At 47.0% G+C, this 19,045-nt stretch overlaps 2 protein-coding genes and 1 non-coding gene across 3 annotated transcripts; 1 reads left to right on the top strand and 2 right to left on the bottom strand.

Annotated features, from left to right (window-relative positions):
• Positions 1–88: 88 nt before the first annotated feature.
• On the bottom strand, positions 89–1,888 carry LOC136467800 (alpha-amylase-like). Its single transcript, XM_066466586.1, has 4 exons — positions 1,739–1,888; positions 1,519–1,651; positions 564–1,378; positions 89–473 (listed from the first exon to the last, which is right to left on the bottom strand). The coding sequence occupies exons 1-4, from the start codon at positions 1,823–1,825 to the stop codon at positions 222–224; spliced, it is 1,287 nt and encodes a 428-aa protein (XP_066322683.1). The 5' UTR covers positions 1,826–1,888; the 3' UTR covers positions 89–221.
• Positions 1,889–3,260: 1,372 nt separating this feature from the next.
• On the bottom strand, positions 3,261–3,333 carry TRNAA-CGC (transfer RNA alanine (anticodon CGC)). Its single transcript has one exon. It is a non-coding gene; the product is annotated as a tRNA-Ala (tRNA).
• A 4,921-nt stretch (positions 3,334–8,254) lies between these two features.
• LOC136467801 (alpha-amylase-like) lies at positions 8,255–9,718 on the top strand. The gene is made up of 3 exons (XM_066466587.1): positions 8,255–8,351; positions 8,471–9,285; positions 9,389–9,718. Exons 1-3 carry the CDS (start codon positions 8,270–8,272, stop codon positions 9,638–9,640), a joined length of 1,149 nt encoding a protein of 382 aa, XP_066322684.1. The 5' UTR covers positions 8,255–8,269; the 3' UTR covers positions 9,641–9,718.
• The last annotated feature ends 9,327 nt before the right edge of the window (positions 9,719–19,045 follow it).

The following is a 19,045-nucleotide window of genomic DNA, read 5'->3' on the forward strand; positions in this document are numbered from 1 at the left end:
TAATTGATTTTATAATTAATCTATATTTAATGCTCATTATTAGTATCTAAATATTTGATGTGACATGAATTTTAAAAACGACTAAAGAACTAAACACTCCCGAAGTACTTAAATCTCGAATACAGGTTGTAGTTATCCCATATTAGTAGGAACAATAAGCTAATAAAAATGCAGGTCAAATCTGCTAAAACTCTTCGTGCCGGACGAAGCACAAATTTGCCTCAGTTTTTCTCCCAGACGGCGTAGCCATCTCCGTGCGCCACGACCTGGAAGCCTTCTGGGATGAGGTGCTCACAATCGTATCTTGATCCAATCTTCACGATGACCTTGCCGTCGATCTCAGCGAGGTACAGGTCGGCGTCGGCCTCGATGATCCGCAGCTCACTGTCCGCCTGGATCCCGTGGCGGTCCCTGATGGACACCAGCTGCGCGATCTCGTTCTTGAGGCCCCAGTCGAAGAAATGATCGTAGAACTGGGGAAGAGAAATATAATCACAAAATTTTCTTCAGTTCAACACGATCATGCACGGCAATTTACAGCTTTTCAGAAGTCAAGAACTCACAATGGATGGGTTCCCGGGGTGCGTGAGGATGTAGGCGTAGCCCTGCATGACCTTGTCGGCGGGGAAAGGCCACATGTGCTGCGTGGAGCCAGTGTCGTGGTTGTCGACGAAGGTGACGGCCTTGCCCGGCCACCACCCGATCAAGCCGGGCGCCTTGCCGTCGGCGCCGCGCAGCCGCCACAGCTCGCCATCGACGGCGACGTTGAGGATGCCCTTGGTGGTGAAGTCGAACGTCGTGGCCGGGCTGGCCTTGCCGCCCACACGGTCCACCCAGTTCACCAGCTCCTGCCGGTGCTCGTTCTGGTCGTAGAAAGGCTTGCCGTCGCCGCCGTAGGCCAGCGAGGTCCATATCTCGGCGACGGCGAAGCAGGGCTCGGTATTGTCGATGTAGATCTTGGCGATGTCGGCGGAGTAGCCCTTGGCGAAGTCGAGGCGCCACGCGTCGAAGCCGATGTCCGTCTTGAGCCAGTTGAGCCAACCGATGAGCTCGCGCTGGACGCGCGGGTTGAGGTGGTCGATGTCCGGTGCGCCGCCGAAGTCCGCGCCGGTGTCGGGGTTCCCCGTTCCGTCGGAGTACGCCCTGTCGTCGCTGCAGATCATGTGGGAGCCCCAGTCGAGGCGGGTGTCCGGCGTGCCGCCCTCGAAGAGGCAGTAGATGCCGCGGCCGTCCTGGTGCTCCGCCGTGCGGTGGTTGATGACGATGTCGGCGATGACCTTGACGCCCTTGTCGTGGAACGCCTGGATCAGGGACTTGAGCTGCGCCACGTTGCCGTACTTGGACGCGTCAAGATCGTACAAGCGTCCTGGCAGGTAACCTGTGCACGTCACCACGCGAAGGAGACGTGCGGTCGTCACAGCCCACAGGTTAGCACACGCAAGACAGTGAAGCACCTGGCTTGTTTGCAGCGCACTAGTTGGACCGTGGGAGTTACAGAGTAGAGGAGAAAGCAAGCACCTTGCTCGGCGAGAGAGTGCGACGCCGGAGGGAGCCAGACGTGGGTGATGCCGGCCTCGGCGATGTCGTCCACCTTGCCCATCAGGAAGCTGTACCATCCTCCGTTCTGCTTCCACGACTCCCAGTTGAAGCCCTGGTGGAAGGTGGCATGAACTCAATCTCAATCTCAGTAGAAACCATTGTTAGCCACTGATGTGTGATGAACAACACTAAAACTTACCTGGAACAGGATTTTCCCGGCAGCCAAATTGGACGACAGGCCCAGAAGGACGAGGAACAGGGCGAAAGGCAAGCGCTTGTTCGCCATGTTCTTCAGCTCTGCGCCTCTGCTGGTGTGCTTATGAACTGGAGGAGATGGCTGGATGGAGCTGGCCGGTGCAACTGGCCGGGTATTTATAGGCGAGCATGCATGCCGGATGTGCTTGAGCTTGAGGCTTGAGCGTTGCTTTCTCACAGTGCATTAATAACCAGCCGCCGCCGGAACTTGTCATCGGCCCGTGAGCCCATCCATAGACGAAGGCAGCCCCGGTCAAGACGTTTGTCTGTTACCCCTGATGCGGATCGGTAACGTGCGTGAGCAATCCTGAAGCAAAAACACGCGGCGGAACTGCGTCCGCGCGCAACCGATCGATTGGAGAAGAGAACCAGCAACCGCGAACGGCATGGCGTTTGCGAGGATGCTGGGTTACATACAGATCGAGAATCGACGGCGAGTTGCGACAGAAAATCTGCAGGGTCACGAACGTTCAGACTTCAGAGGTCCTCATCAGAGGGCATTTACAGTTTACTAGTGTCAGTGTCACTGTAGAAAAATCTAGCGTTCAGATATTTGCAGCCCTCAAAGGCAAGGTCAACTAGCTAGACATATGACGATGCTGCAACGTTTCCTGCACAACTGAAGAAAAGAAACCATGGACACTGCATGCTGTGGTATTTGACCACGCGTACGTGCAGGCTGTATACTGCTTCGATCTACTGTAGGAGTATCAGTATGTATTTACAGGTTCAATTCAGGATATGGTTCGTCTCTCGAAGCGGATAACTCTAGGGGCTATGAGTTTCGACTCCAGCAACTTCCAGCAAGAGAGCCTGAACTACTTGACAGCTCTACTCCTCGACCCTACACCATTCTCGGATCAAAAGCGGTGCTGGAAGTTTTATCTGGGCTGCATTCGTTCGAGAACCATAAGTGATCCACGTCGATTTCTTGACGAGGATAAGGTAGCCCACATGATATTTCACCCAGATTTACGAGGATAAGGTAGGGGAAACACGGTTTTTTTTTTAGCATGGGCACGGCGAATTTCACCCCGGATTTAAATCGGTTCGTACTCCAAGCTTTACCTTGCGGTTGCAGGTCTCCGCATCCTTTTGCGATCCGCCAAACCGCCTTTTCCTGCTCATTGCTCATGCTTCTGTATAAGCAGACTCCGTTTCCAAGCCGGTAGCCATGACTGGCTGATAAGTTGTCAGATGCTGTACCAACTCTGCAGAACTAGCACAAATGAATTTCCTTCAAAGCAGAGAGTAGTTTTGATGCCCTACTATGTATGTATAACAAGCATAGATCAGGTCCTTTTATCATCATCATCAATCAGAGAAAAATGAAGTGCTCCTGAAGTCAAGTTGGGTAATCATGCTGAGCTTGTGCATGTAACCTGTATAAAGAAAAAAGAAGAGAGAGATAGAGAGAGACTAGAATGCTCAACTTGATGAGTAAATAAAACAAGAGTAAAAACAATTGGAGACGCGGGGAATCGAACCCCGTGCCTCTCGCATGCGAAGCGAGCGCTCTACCATATGAGCTACGTCCCCTTTGACGTTCTAGCATACATTACATATAACTTCCCATTGTGTACCTATCTTTCGTTAGATAGCCACCCATTCCTTAGCACAAGGCAGTTACAAACTCCTGAATAACATGTAGCTCATTCAACACATGCCAGATTGTAGTACAACTCATCTTATATGCTTATTTTGACATCATGAATGGCCAGATCGCCCGAAAGATTATTAATGATTACAATAGTGTAGGGTCATTTAGCTCAAGCATTTCCTATGATAAAAGAAATATAAGTATGTTTAATTTAATGTTGTTCCAAGTCAAAAAAAAAAAAATCTAACTTTAACTAGCAACATCTTAACTGAACTTCCTCTGTTGACACAAGCTTTTGATGAGCTCCAACTCCTTCAAGATCACCTCGATGCCATACCATATGATGAGAAATCCTCAGACTCGTGGGAGTCACTTTGGGGCCCTAGATACTCTTCTAGAAAGTTTTATGCGTATGTCTTCAGCACCATGGAGGTACATCCCATCTACAAAATGATCTGGAGGTCTTCTCGCTGCACACCACGAGTGAAATCCTTTGCTTGGTTAATCCTGGTGGACCGGCTAAATACGAAAGCAATGCTGAGAAGGAGGCACCTAAATACTCAAGATGACGCGTTATGTGTAATGTGCAATGATGGGGTAGAAGAACACATTGAGCACGTCTTCTTTTCCTACCCGTTTCCACAACATTGCTGGTCTACCATCAACTTCCATTGGGACGTCGCCCTTCCTCTTCGAGAACGGTTCGTGAAAGAGAGAGCTCCAGGGTCTGACTTTTTTCACAGAGGTCGTGCTTATAGCTTCTTGGAAACTTTGGAAGCTGCGTAATGACGAGATCTTTCAGAGAAGGGACCCTACTCATATACTTTGGCTCGCTAATTTTAAGAACGAGTGCCTTGTACAGTCAATTAGATTCAAGAAAAACCTTAGGTCCTCCTTTCTCTTTTGCTAGATGCTTTCAGTTAATTCAGGTCTGTAACTCTGTTAACCTCCTTTTAAATATATTTAAAACCACTATGGGGATCTCCCACACAGTTTTTGTGTCAAAAAACATCTTAATTGAAAAGGGTTATACATGTAGTTTCCTAATTAACAAATCTGACAAACTCAATATTATGCTTTTTTATCTTTATAAAATTTAAGATTTTTTATGAGTATAAATTTAAAGATGTTAATGATCAAAATTAACAAAGTTTGATTTAGGGGTTAGGACACACCTGAATATCGATTGAGAAAGTAGTATTCCATTACATAGTTGTGAATTTCATGTGCCCAGCAATCAAATGGATCTGCACCTATCTACTCTCAAATCCCAACACTACAGGGCTAACAAATTTTCCAATAGTTTTATTAGGGTAGTTTTAACTCAAACTCATGAGATACTCCCTTTTATCTAAATTGAAAGTTGTTCGGGCTTTTCTACGTATTTTTTCGAGTAAATTTCACCGGTGGTCCTCGAACTTGTCCTGAGTTGTCATCTAGGTCCTGATACTTGCATATTTAGTTTTCTAAACTTGTCCTGAGTTCTCATCTAGGTCCTGGAATTTTCAAATTGCACATCCAGCTCCCTAAATTTGTCCCAAGTTCTCATCCTAGTCCCGATATTTTTAAAATACACAATCAACTTCCTAAACTTGTATTACTATACCATCCTGGTCCATCCCCTTTCCCCACACTATGTTGCATGTGCCCACCACACTCGTGCAGCCACACCGCACTGCATAGCGTTCGTCCGCCCATAGTTGTGTACCACACGGGGGCAAGGATGTGTGGTGGGAGCTCACGAGGGATGTGTAGACCTTGCTTTCTAGTACTTGCTATGTCAGTTGGTCGTGTTTGCCCTACCACATGTCCCAGTCAAGCCTTCGTTGCCGTGGTCCTCCTAGCTCCTGCTCCACCTCATTGTGGTGCCAGCTCTTGCTTTGTAGTAGTCGGATTCAATGCCACCACTGCACTCCTTCCTCTTCCCCGTCTCGCAGGAGCTCATAGTCATTCTCGCCATCTCCTCGCACTCAGTTCCTGAAAGGCTCTAGTTTGGTTTTGATAATTGAGTAACAACCTAGGTGGTCTAATATGTGTTTATATCGAGATACACAGGTGATTAGTCCACAAGTACACTAGTGTGAGAAAGCAATGGTGGAGAGGTGGCTTGGACATGTTGCAAGTGCTCAACTAGTGAGATGAAAGAGCCGCATGTGGCTCGGTGGAGAAGATGAAGAGGCATATGAGCAACTAGTGAGATGAAGGAGCTCATTGCATATGAGCAATTCCCACGGGGAACGAGAAGTGACAAGAGTAAGAACAAAGAACGCCTAAGACTAGAGCGAGTAAGGTAAGATATGTGGGTAGAGAGGACTTCCTATGGATTATCTAATAAAAGGTAAGAACAAGGTTGAAGATATCAAAGTTGTTTACTTCGGGGCGCAGCCTACCCTAATTAACACAAAAGGATTAATTAGACCAGGAATGCAATGAGCCCTGCGATTTAAGAGTCTTATTGTGGTGGAATATAGAGGATGGACAGGGCTATGACCACGTGCCACCTACCACAATCTATCCCAAGGCCTAGCCGTAAACATAGGCAAGCTATAGCCTAAGCACCATGCTTAATCTATAAACTCAGTACTCTGATCTGGGTCCCGATGAAGTGAGATCAGAGCACTCTAACCAAGTGGTGAAACCCATAGACAATCCTGCACTTTGCTCGATTAGAGTTGCATCCGTCGAGGTACAAGTATAAGAGGTTGCCGACAGGCCTAGCCCCTACCCAAACTTCTCCTCACTCTCTCCCTATCTTCTAATACCAATGATATGGTTTCACATAAGCTCAACACATCTCTTGCTTGCTTCTTCTTAGAATGGATGCTTCACTTGGCGCCAAAAGCTCCTTTTATAGTGTGTAGGGGGGGTACTTGTAGGAGTGGCAGAGGCGGTGGAGTGGCCAAGTGGGGTCGGGTGACCCTCCTAGGGTCGGGCGACCCTAGGATGGCACTGCCATGCCATCCAACGGTTCTTGATGCTACCTGGTGGCGTTTGGTAGTTATTTAAGGTGGTTTGGAGTTGGTAACTTGTTCTAGTGGATGGTGGTGGGCCATTCAATCCATGGGAAGCGTCCTGGTGGCCATCGGATCAAACCGACACTGACAGAAGATCGTCGTGCCACAGCTTGCACAAATGTGTTTCTTTGGCAACCCATGGATTAGTGACGTGGCAGTGAAGAGAGCAAGGTCGGGTGACCCTATTAGGGTCGGCCGACCCCACTAGGTGGGCCATAGACCCGTGCTACGTTAGTTGCCTTCTTGAAGTTTTGTGTTGACGCCTTTTTACTAATTTGCCCTACAAGCACAAATTTCCAAGTAGAAGTTGAACCAAGTACAATTATAGCAAAAACTTTGCTTTTATGTTGGTTTTATGGTCAATATGTCGGAGTGTTGATGGTTAGAATTGAGGTGTAAGGACCATCAACATGTAGCACATGGCCTGACGGCGCGAGCGGGCATGGCATGGCCTAGCGTGGCAACATGGGTATGACACCACACCGACAATGCAACATAGACAGGCGCAGGGTAGTAGGGCGAGCATGGTGCAACGCTATGTGGCTATGCGAGTAAGTCAGGCATGTGTGGCGTGGTGTAGGAGAGGACAGTGGTGCGAGGCCGAATGGGCCATAGTGGTACAAGAATACAAATTTAGGGACCTGAGTGTGCAATATGAAAATTACAGGACCGGGATGATAACTTGGGACAAGTTCAGCGAGTTGAGTGCACAATTTAAAAGTACCAAGGCCTGGATGAGAACTCGGGACAAGTTTAGAGAGCTGAATGTGCAATTTAAAAGTAGCAAGACCTAGAAGAGAACTCGGGACAAGTTCGAGGACCGTCAGTGAAATTTACTCTAATTTTTTATTACACATCTACATACACATTATGTTAAGTATATAATAAAAGCTATGTATCTAGAAAACTAAAACGACTTATAATTTAGAATGGACGGAGTAATTTCTATAGTTACTAAATCATGTAGATACTACATATAGAAATCACATTTCTAATGAATAGTTTCTTCAAAATAAATTTTTATCCAATCATGTATCTTTTCTCTCCATCATGTAGCTATCACATCTCTTTATATTTTGGATCTCATTTAGACATAGTTCCTTATCTAAAAAACTATTTCATCGTCTCTCTTCTTTAATTCCATGCCCAATCATCATTTTGTTTAATTGACACTCTAATTAATAAACATAAAAACCACCCTAGTTCCTGAGTTGGGACTACCCTTAGGAGTTGCTAACTATTTTTAGTATATATTATTTGAATAACTGCGTACCATAACTGTGTGTAATTAATTTGTTGCCAATTTGATAAACTACTAGGAAAGATGCAAATTATACTAGAAAAAAACAATAAACTCACCGAAACCACTGGCCACTCATAAAAAAAGACTATCTTTATTTGCAGTGCAAAGCCATGTCGCCGCACATCCAGAAGGACATGCAAGTTAAACACCCGATGACCAGAACTTGCTCGCCTTCGCCTATAAATAACGAGCAGTCACACTAGTTGCTCCCACACATCTCACCTAGTTCCAGGCAGTGCAAGCACTTGAAGTGAACAAAACAACAGGGTGCACATGGCGAGCACAGGCTTGTGCATGTGCTTCTTACTCGTGCTTCTTGGACTGTCCTCCAATTTGGCACTCGGCCAAGTCCTGTTTCAGGTAACATCGACGTCGACACCAAGTAAATACTAGCATACTACATACCACGATCTCCCTGTGGTTCGTTTTGTACCGGACCCTCTGTCTCGATCGGAGTAGTGGCCTGGCTGTGAAACTTTTGTGTGTATGTTGGTTGCATTGCATCAGGGCTTCAACTGGGAATCCTGGAAGCAGAGCGGGGGATGGTACAAATTCCTGATGGGCAAGGTGGACGACATCGCCGAGGCCGGCATCACCCACGTCTGGCTCCCTCCGGCGTCGCACTCTGTCGCCGAGCAAGGTGTCTGCTTTCTCCTCTGCTCTCTGTAACTCCGACCACTGCGTGCTTCACTGTCCTGCATATGCTAACCTGTGACTACTGCTGTACTGCACGTCTCTTTGGCGCGGTTACGTGCGCAGGCTACCTGCCGGGGCGCCTGTACGATCTTGACGCGTCCAAGTACGGCAACGAGGCGCAGCTCAAGTCCCTGATCAAGGCGTTCCACGACAAGGGCGTCAAGGTCATCGCCGACATCGTCATCAACCACCGCACGGCGGAGCACAAGGACGGCCGCGGCATCTACTGCCTCTTCGAGGGCGGCACGCCGGACTCCCGCCTCGACTGGGGCCCCCACATGATCTGCAGCGACGACAAGGTGTACTCCGATGGAACGGGGAACCCCGACACCGGCCTGGACTTTCCCGGCGCACCGGACATCGACCACCTCAACCCGCGCGTCCAGCGCGAACTCATCGGCTGGCTCAACTGGCTCAAGACGGACATCGGCTTCGACGCGTGGCGCCTCGACTTCGCCAAGGGCTACTCTGCCGAGGTTGCCAAGATCTATATCGACAACGCCAAGCCCTCGTTCGCCGTCGCCGAGTTATGGACCTCGCTAGCCTACGGCGGCGACGGCAAGCCTTTCCAAGACCAGAACGCGCACCGGCAGGAGCTGGTGAACTGGGTGGACCGTGTGGGCGGCAAGGCCAGCCCGGCCACGGCGTTCGACTTCACCACCAAGGGCATCCTCAACGTCGCCGTCGATGGTGAGCTGTGGCGGCTGCGGGGAGCCGACGGCAAGGCGCCCGGCATGATCGGGTGGTGGCCGGCCAAGGCCGTCACATTCATCGACAACCACGACACTGGCTCGACGCAGCACATGTGGCCTTTCCCCGCCGACAAGGTCATTCAGGGCTACGCCTACATCCTCACACACCCGGGGAACCCATGCATCGTGAGTTCTTGACTTCTGTCCTGAATCTGAAAAGTTATAAATTTCCGTGCAAGATCCGGATGAACTCAAGACAAAAATTGTGATTATATTTCTGCTTCCGCAGTTCTACGATCATTTCTTCGACTCGGGCCTCAAGAATGAGATCGCACACCTGGTGTCCATCAGGAACCGCCACGGGATCAAGCCGGACAGCGAGCTGCGCATCATCAAGGCCGACGCGGACCTGTACCTCGCTGAGATCGACGGCAAGGTCATCGTGAAGGTCGGACCAAGATTCGATTGTGCACCCCTCATCCCACAAGGCTTCAAGGTCGTAGCGCACGGAGATGGCTACGCCGTCTGGGAGAAAAACTGAGCCAAATTTGTGCCTCGTCCGGTAGGAAGAGTTTTAGCAGATTGGACCTGCATTTTTCCTAGCTTATATTACTTCTAATACGGGATAGCTACCGCTTGTATTCGAGATTAGTACTTCATCTGTTAACAATGGCTGATTCCTGCAATGACTAATTGGAAAATATACCAGATTATTCCTCACCGTATGATACACTGATGTGTCGCACAATCATACTGGATCATACGTTGCACCATTGATACATGGCTAAACTTGTCATGTAGTCAACCTAGGGTTGTCTGATGATCCACCACGATGTCACTAAGTCTCCTTCGGATCATATGACACAATCCAACAACCTTTTTTTTTCCTGAAACTGGGTAAATTTCATTACTCAACAGCTAACAAATCGTTAGCCACAAGTACCTGAACGCTATCAGGAACAGAACTCATAATCTGCTCCTCACCCTGATTACATAACAGACCTAGCACAGCTAGCTCGTGAGCAGCTTAATTACACTCTCGACATTTGAAAACACACTGAAAACTTGTTGGATATAATATGGGCTTGGCCCATATAATATTTAATGAATCAAATAAAACTCTATGGTACGTAACATTAAGTGTTGCGGAATTTTGACTGAACGCTGACTCAGCTTATATGGTTGAAAATTATTCATCTAAATTGAGAAGCTGGAAAAGGGATAAAAGCGTGCCACGCGCGCGCGCGCCGCCGCCGCCGGCCGGGGCGTGGCGGGCGTGGGCAGTCTTTTGCCACTTAAATCCACATTATCACGGGAGTTTCGCTCTTTGATGGTGGAGGCAACTGATTGCATCAGTTACCGTCGTGGGAGCGGGAGAGCAGTGCCTCCGGAACCCTCGTCCGCCTGAGAATCCTGCATGGGGTGAGTGACGATTAGGTTTTTGGGGAGCGATCAGTGACTGCTCGTACATCTTCTTCCTGGAGATCGCTCTTGGATCAGTCCTCTCTCTAGAACTTCAAGGTGTCTTCTTCTTCTTCTTCTTCTTCTTCCTGGTGATCCGTTCGTGGGACTGCACTGCGAACATCTTCCTGCATCGACTGTGGTCCGCGACTTCGAGCAACGTACTATGTCGACTAGTGCGAATGGAACCTCCGATGCCCTCGGCATGGGACCCTCCGCTGGGTACAGTCTAATATCTATGATTACTGTATTTTGTATTCTTGCTGTAGCAATAAGTATGTCATCTATGCATGGTGTAACGTTCATAAGAAATATATACATGCACATATATACTGTCACAAACCTGTTGATGTTATATTTCTGGATTAAACTGATAATGAAAATACCTAAATTCCTAACAAATCTAAGAAAGCAAGAGGACACCAAGTTCTTAATCTCCGTCACCAGAAGCCCCACAACAGCATCATCGAAATCATTTGTCTTGATTGCCTGAACGACCATCTTACCATCTGTCTCAGCGATCAGTGTTGAAATAAAACTAAGACTAAACAGGATCTTAACTTAGCCTAAAACATGATCACTAACTCATCTTAATGCGGAAACTAATCTTAGATATTAACCAGAGCTTGTGGATGTCATCTGTGTTGCTGGAGACGGAGGTCGTAGATGTAGATGACGTAGGTTCACCTCCTAAGGGCTAGGATGCCCTCTGTCAGTGAGCTGGAGGGCGCACGGAGTAGCGGCGGCCTTCTGAACGCCAAGAGATGGACCCGGACGGGATGGATGTGGGAGACGACCTTCCTAGACCCTCCAGCGCCTAATTGACCAGTTGTGTGAAATGTTTCACGTGGATGAAGCGGTCAGGGACGTCTCCTCTTGTTTATAAGATACGCTGTGGGCCAAGGGCCGAACCCTAGAAGATCTAAGGTGATCTTATTTAGTTAAAAATAAATGACAGGTGGACTAAAAACTTAACATTTAATTAATCTTGTAATTAAGTTCGGGATTAGCCAAACCGATTGCATTCCAACAATCAGGTGCCCAATCCCCAAGTCCGCTGCCGCTTGTATACCTTGGACGCACGCCACAAGCTCAGCATGGAATGCACTCAGAAGATGATCTACCTTTCCCCGACCAGTGATGACCACATCTCCAGCGTCATCCCGGATCAAAAAACCCCAGCTACCCGATAATGAGCTTGGCAGGAAAGAAGCATCACAGTTCAGCTTTAGTACATGTGATGGAGGTTTGCACCATTTTCTCTTCGTCGCACGCTCATGCTGCCTGTAGATCTGCATTCCTTCAGCACTTCAGTGTTCTCATCAGCATACGATTTAATACATCGTGACACAAAGTCTGCACTCCTTCTGCGCCCCTCCTCTCTAATGAGATTTCGTTCATTCCATATGAACCATAACGTGATGACCATCAGCAGCCTTTTCTCTTCCTTCGCTTTCAAGGATCAGCTCGATCGCATCTCTGACGAACATGATTGCAGCCATCTCCTGCCGTTCCTTCTCTATATGCAGACGTCGCCCAATATCCTTTGCCAATTTGCACTTGAAGAAAAGATGGCCGCCATCTTCTCCAATCTCCCCGCATACCGGGCAATGGGACTCGATCTTCATTCCACGCTGCACAAGATTAACTCGCAAAGGATGACTATTATGAGCCATACGCCAAAGAAAATTCTTAACTTTGTTTGGGCATTTTAGCTGCAAGATCATCTTCCAAACAGGATCAGGATAGTTGCTGCTACTTCCCTGTGCACCTGAGATATCTTGTTTGGCAAAAAATCAGCATAACAGACTTTATAGGCACTCTTCACACTAAATCTGCCATGGTTATCAAAATGCCAAGCAAGAAAGTTCTCTCTCTCTTCATGGATCGGCAATGCTAGAATAGTCACAGCATACTCTTCCCAGAAAGTTTCCTTCACCAAGTCAACATCCCAGCTACCCGTAGCCGGATTAATTAGCTCGGCAACCTGGGTCAATAGGCAAGCACCTCTTGGTGTGATCGGTATTCTAGAAATACCCTTCGGCAGCCAGGGATCTTTCCAGATATTTAAATTGCATCCATCGCCGACCCGCCATATCATTACTTGCTTAATCACTTGCAGCCCTCGCAATATGCTACGCCAAGTATATGACATATTCGCCTTTGGCTTAGCCTCCAGGGCAGAGGTGTTTGCAAAATATTTAGCCTTCAGCACCTGCGCACAAAGTGAATCTGGATCTTTCAAAAGTCCCCAACTCTGTTTAGCAAGCATCGCAAGGTAAAAGCATATATGTCTCTGAACCCGAGGCCCCCTTCCTTCTTGGGCTGCATGAGTCTCTCCCTGCTCAACCAGTGGATCTTGTGCTTTCCTTCTTGCTGATTCCACCAGATCATTGTACTAATTTGATCGCACGAAGTTTTGGACAAATCAAAACATCCCATAGCAATGTCGGCATCGACTGGGCAACAGCCTTGATTAAAATCTCCTTACCTGTCCATGACAAAAACTTTTCATTCCACCCTTGCATTCTTTTCCATATCCGATCTTTCAAATAAGCAAAATTGCCAACTTGTCATCAAGTCAAGTTTGACTTCACCGGATGGTCCACCGAGTGCCACACAGGCACACCGCATCATATACAACACACATTGGTGGGGTAGCCAACTTATCACTAAGTCAAATTGGGTCTCATCGGATGATCTGTCGGGTGCCACATAGGCACACTGGATCATATGATGAACGCTCTGTGATAGAGAAAAAGTCATTTCTGTCCGGAGCATACTACCATCGGACAATCCGCCACGGTTCAACCTTATCGTCCGGCATATACTCTGGCACTGTTTTTCAGCCCGTTTCAGTTCCAACCTCTACCAATTCAATTTCTTTGGTATCCTTTACTTGAAAACACTTCAATGGGGTCCCTTACAATCATGTTTTTAAGTGAGAGTTAGCCTCTTGTGCATCAAAATACTCTTACTTAGACTCTCTCAAGATGAACGCCTTCAAAGGAAAAACAAAGTCGTAGTACACACTACAACAAATGTTTCCGAGCACCAACCATACATTTTCTCTATAGTGTTCTTAGTCTTCATGAATATCCTTCGCACCATACTCCAATCACGGAACTAAATCTTTGGTGCCAAGACACTTGTGGCCAATCAACTTGTGACTGACTCAAATGAGAATACCGCTGCAAAACACACGTTAGTGGCAACACTTATGTTCATCAACCATCAAAGCTCCAAATCACGAAATTAGGGTCCAGATGTGGTTACCCTCTAGAATATAATTTGGAACTATATAATACCTTGAGTTGTAAGTATAGGTAAATATGTTTACATTTTTCTCCGTCCGTTTGCTCTACTCATCATCGTCATCGTTCTAGAGCCGCACATCGCTGCAACCTCCAATGCTTAGAACATGCCCATTGGTCCAATTCCGTTCCCTTCCCTATTTCCTTCATGATTGTATTTCTTTTTTATTTTTAAATGGGACTTGCAAAAATTCAGATGTCTGAATTTTAGCTTTCTTTCAGACGATGATTATTTGCATATATTTTATATTAAAATTGCAAATTTCGTTCCTTGCCATTTTTGTAGACGCAATCTGTAATTTTTGCTACCGAGAATAAAAAACTCGCTAGATAAAACCACAAACCTGATAAAATCTGATTTGTGTTGGCACAAAGGCAATTAGCAATTTACAATTATTTCTATAGGCAGACAAAGACAAAAATTTAATATGTTATGACATAAAGACAAATAACAAATCAAAAAATAACAGTTGACTTGTACTAGTTTGTGATATGAGAGTGTTGTCTGAAATCATCTTAAAATTCAGGCACGTGAAATAGAGGAGAAGTATTTTTAAATAATGATGTTTTATTTCCTTTTCTTTGGCTAAAAATTTATTTTTAAAAATTAACCTAGCATTTTCTTTTGTAGATAGTATAGGACTATTCTTTTTGTATTAGTATTGGATTATGATGTTTGGCATTGTTGAGATGTGAAACATGTTGTATTTGATATGGACTATTTGGTTAAATCTAGATCGTCAAAGCATCATAAAATTTAACGGTGCATTTTTTTTTATTAATCTTGTAATTTATAGACCCTCTCGACGAACGTGAAATCTCATTTAATTTTAACACTATTGTATGTACTCCCCATTTCATAAAACTTCATATTTTAGGATTTTAAAAATATCTCAGAAACTTGATGTTTAGCTGTTGGACAATATTGCAATCTGCATGACGCCGTGTATTCCTTTTAATGAAATGAGGGGGCTTATATTCCTTAATTACTATGTCTCACCTTTAATAAATAAGGGTACTTGGATAATTTACATTAAGCACTAATCTGTTCTAAAAATTCTAGAAGCATTTTTTCAGATGGAAGGAGTATATACTCCGTCTCAAAAAAATATAACGTGGACTTCAAACATTACGCTTCGCAGTTATTTCCTCTCTTTTCCAATCTCTATACTTGTATTTGGCACCTGAAAGGACAATATTACCCTTCTGTTAATTTGCATATGCATGGACACGAGCCCAACGTTTCGTAGGCCGCCCGACGCCCAATCCCTGACCTGGACCCCCCTCGACACTCCGGAGTCCATGGACGGCCGGCCACCCGACGGCATAAAATATTTTGCCCAGGCGGCGGCGGCGGCCTGTCTGCCTGCCCAGCGGCGGCAGCGCCAGCCAGCCAGCCTGCCCAGGCGGCGGCCACGATGCCTGCCTGCCTAGCGCCGGCAAGGGGAAGGGCCGGGTGTACGTACATAGTACTGTGCAAAAGGACAGAAGGGTAATATTGTTCTTTTCAGCGCCAAATACGAGTATAGAGATTAGAAAAGAGAGGAAGTACACAAAATGGCATGGAAATCAAGTGTCACATGTTTTGAGACCTATTTTTGCGAAGCCCACGTTACGAATATCAAAACTGCGAAGCTCAATGTTTGGAGTTCCAAATATCTAAATTTCTTCTTTTTTTGAGGTTGACCAGGTTTATATATAGAAAATAATAGAATATTTTTATTTTTAAATAGATTTACTATAAAACTATATTTTATAATTAATCTAATGTTACTTATTTAAAATTATAAATATTAGTACTTTTTTAAATCTATTTGATGAAATGTGAATTTGTTTGATTCATGGAAACTGGGAATTGTATTTTTTTTAAACGGAGGAGTAGTGGATAGAAGACACATAGGCTTAGGTGTGGCATAAGATATAAGAAAAATATTCCACGAAAAGGAAAGTATGTTGGAGCGAAAGGAAAAAAATTGTTTGGGGTCGGTGACGTGATTGCTGTCAATCGCATATGCTATTTATAATATTTATGATATATGGTACAGTAATATATAGAAAAAATATCATTGCATAATAATTACTCCTGATCGCCCTTGCATGCAAGATGCTTAGGCTCTCGGCACCTGATCGCCCGGGTGGTAGTTCTCTTCTTCCTAAATTCCCCACGACTAGGTCAAATAGCCGCCACCAGTCTCGCAATCTACCAGTAGAATTCGCAAAAGTGATAGATTGATCCAACGGCACTGCTAGCGTTTGACATCCGGACGGACGTCCACGTGAGGGCCTCCATTTCACCCGTCCACGTGAGGGCCCGCGCAGCTCGGACGTCGCCCGATCGTACCTGCCTTTCGCGCGCCCACATGAGGGCCTGCGCCAGGCGCTTGCGCGGTGACCGCTCGCACCCCTCCTGCTTTCCACACACATCCACACATATCCTACGTGAAACACTAAATTTACTTTTAAAACATCCCAATACAATACTTGCAACATAAAAACTCGAAACATACGTCTAAAATAGTTAAAAAAAACACGTAAAAAACAATTAAAAACTATTGCAACCCATAAGCATCATCTAAATAAATCACTTACACCAATGTGTGAAACATATGCAACATCCAGATAAACATACTTACAACATATGCTTTAAAAACAGATGAAGCATAGGAAACAGACGTTTGCAACATATGTGTATAAACCATTGCAACATATTCAACATTCCAATCTACTTTTGCAACATTAGTATAAAACACTTTCAACATACATCTAAAACATATAAAACATTTGTAACGTACGTTTACAACACGTGTTTTCAACACAACGGGCGACGCGGCGAACTAATGCGGTGGAGGTGACCGCCACAGCGTATAGTGGCACCTGATGCAGTGGAGGCAGTCGCGGTAGTCGGAAGGAGGTGCCTCGCCGTGGTGGAGTCGGCCGCGGCAGGCCGGCGCTGCGGCTTGGGGACGGCGGTGAGGAAAGACATTAGGCCAGCGTGGCTAAAAAAAAATTGGCGACAAAGACGGCGGCGTGGCCCTATACCTCGGCGCTGACGATGCACTACAACAGGCGGGGCGAACGCGAATCTGCGCGGGTGGGAGCGAGCACCACGTGTGGAGCTAGGCAAGCACAGCATGCAGAGTGCTTTTGTCTACGTGGATGGTTCGATGCGTTCAGATGGGAACGAGGCGTCCCAAACGCCCTGAACAAAGCATTACCATATTACCATTGATCGAAGGCTTGATCAGCGGTACTTAAATTGTTGGGACTGACCGTCGTCCTTGCTGCGATGGTGACCGACGACCGCGTGAGGAGAAATCAGAGACGAAACACTCAAGTCGTCCACATCCGTAGAACTGCTAGGTGAGCAGCTAGCGGCGCCACCGCCTGCCCATCGACGCCTGCCCACCGCCGCCGCCCACCGTAGCTTCCTCCCGCGCGCGCCTCGGGGGGGGGGGGGGGGGGGGGGTGCGCTCTCCCACAGCTGCGGCGTCGCCCTCCCCCCGCTTGCGCCGATGGCCAATCCGGCCACGGCGACAATTACCAAACCGTCACAGACCTCTCCGATATTGGCTGGTGTCCGGTCCTTGGTTGAGCCCTGCTGGAGTTTGCACCTGACCGCTGACGTTTCACTGGAGCTTAAGCTGGAAGTGGGTGGCCGCTGCGGAGTATGCCCGCAAGCTGCTCGATGTTTTGCCGCTGAAGCCATGGCATCTCTCTGAAGCTCGCTAAGATGGGAACGCTCAGTCAAGATGACTCGTCTTCTCACCCGGTGTCCTCCCTGCCTAAAGCTCTCCTAGGGCGTCTCTAAGTAAGCGCCATCCAGCCTGGGATGGAGCTCCCAGGCCTCAGTTTCCGCCCGGGCTTTGGAGTCCAAGCCGCCATCAACCAGAGGTTTGGGCTCCCAGTCTCTCCAGCGTGTGTTTCTTCTGATGTTTTCTTTCTGGTTGCTTCGTTTGGTCGTTGCAAGTTTCGTCTTTGCCCTCTCTCGGTGGGTCTTCTCCTTCAAGCCACCATTGGAGGTGTTACTCAGGATTTTTGCGTTCTCTAGCTTGGTCCTCGGGTGTTTAGCTTTTCGGTTTCTTCTAAAAGTGTGGGCTTTCACATCTTCAAGCTGGTCAGCTTCGAATGCTCTAGCTATAAGATCTTTTTTCATCTTTGGGGCAACGGAGGCCCTCGTTGGGATCTTGAGCTTGCAGCTTTCAACAAAGAAGAAGATGCTTCCTGGGTGTCAGTTAAAGGTCCTCAGCAAAGGCCAAAGCACCTAAGTTATGTGGATGCTGTAAAGTCTTGTATTTTGACAGGAGCAAACAGCCTTCCGATCAAGCACAAGTTCGGCATTTTGGCAGAATCAAACAGACTTTCAATCAAACAATCAGTTTTCGATCGTTTGATTTTCCCAGAAGATGCTTGGGTTCTTGTGCAGTCCCTCCTCACCGACATTTCCATAGCCAGGCCCAAAGTTCAGTCGGGAAGAACCTGATCAACAGGGAGAAATCAGTCAATAATGGGCGCGGAAAAGCAGCCGACTCTTCTCTGATGGATTTGAATTTGAATTTAGGCCTTGGGACGAGTCATCCTCCCACTGCTATTCACCCTGCTCAGAATCTACCATGGACAGGAAACTCCAGGATTTGCTCACGTTGCCTCTCAAACAGTCATTCAAGGAGTGGCTGCAAATTCAAGATTAGATGTCACAAGTGCCTGCGTGGGGGACATATTGCAGCGAATTGCATTGGGCAACAACGTTTGGATAGAAACATGTTGAGGACTAATCAGTGGAGTAAATGGAGCAAAGGAAAAGCGCACCTTGAGCAGCCCAAATGGTTCTCCAATGCCACGAGCGTGCCTCTTGGACCGAGCACGAGCAGCCCACCCACATTTAGTTCTTTCGCAGATTGGTGGAGTGCAGGCTTGGCATTGCAGATGGCGCCTCAACTACCTGAGTCCAGGATCATTCCATGGACACTGCTCTCTAAGTCTATGAATGATGGGCCCGATGCAGTTGAGACCCACAGGGAAGAGGGTACAACTCAGATTAATAGAGACGCGGTGCAAAGTGCCCCACTACCTGCTACACCGATTCATACAAGAACTAGCAGCGGCACTGAAGAAAACTTCATTCGCTTCAATCCAATCCCATTTGCTCGGATTGGGGCAACAGGCAGATGGGG

Source organism: Miscanthus floridulus, chromosome 7 (assembly GCF_019320115.1).
Source record: "Miscanthus floridulus cultivar M001 chromosome 7, ASM1932011v1, whole genome shotgun sequence".
NCBI classification, from domain to species: domain Eukaryota; kingdom Viridiplantae; phylum Streptophyta; class Magnoliopsida; order Poales; family Poaceae; genus Miscanthus; species Miscanthus floridulus.

Excerpts from the sequence above, each read along its gene's own strand:
- LOC136467801 (XM_066466587.1), top strand. The coding sequence starts at position 8,270 with ATGGGCAAGGTGGACGACATCGCCGAGGCCGGCATCACCCACGTCTGG. Across the intron at positions 8,352-8,470 it reads GCACTCTGTCGCCGAGCAAG|GCTACCTGCCGGGGCGCCTG; the intron begins GTGTCTGCTTTC and ends TTACGTGCGCAG. Across the intron at positions 9,286-9,388 it reads ACCCGGGGAACCCATGCATC|TTCTACGATCATTTCTTCGA; the intron begins GTGAGTTCTTGA and ends CTGCTTCCGCAG.
- LOC136467800 (XM_066466586.1), bottom strand. The coding sequence starts at position 1,825 with ATGGCGAACAAGCGCTTGCCTTTCGCCCTGTTCCTCGTCCTTCTGGGC. Across the intron at positions 1,379-1,518 it reads GCACTCTCTCGCCGAGCAAG|GTTACCTGCCAGGACGCTTG; the intron begins GTGCTTGCTTTC and ends TGACGTGCACAG. Across the intron at positions 474-563 it reads ACCCCGGGAACCCATCCATT|TTCTACGATCATTTCTTCGA; the intron begins GTGAGTTCTTGA and ends TCTCTTCCCCAG.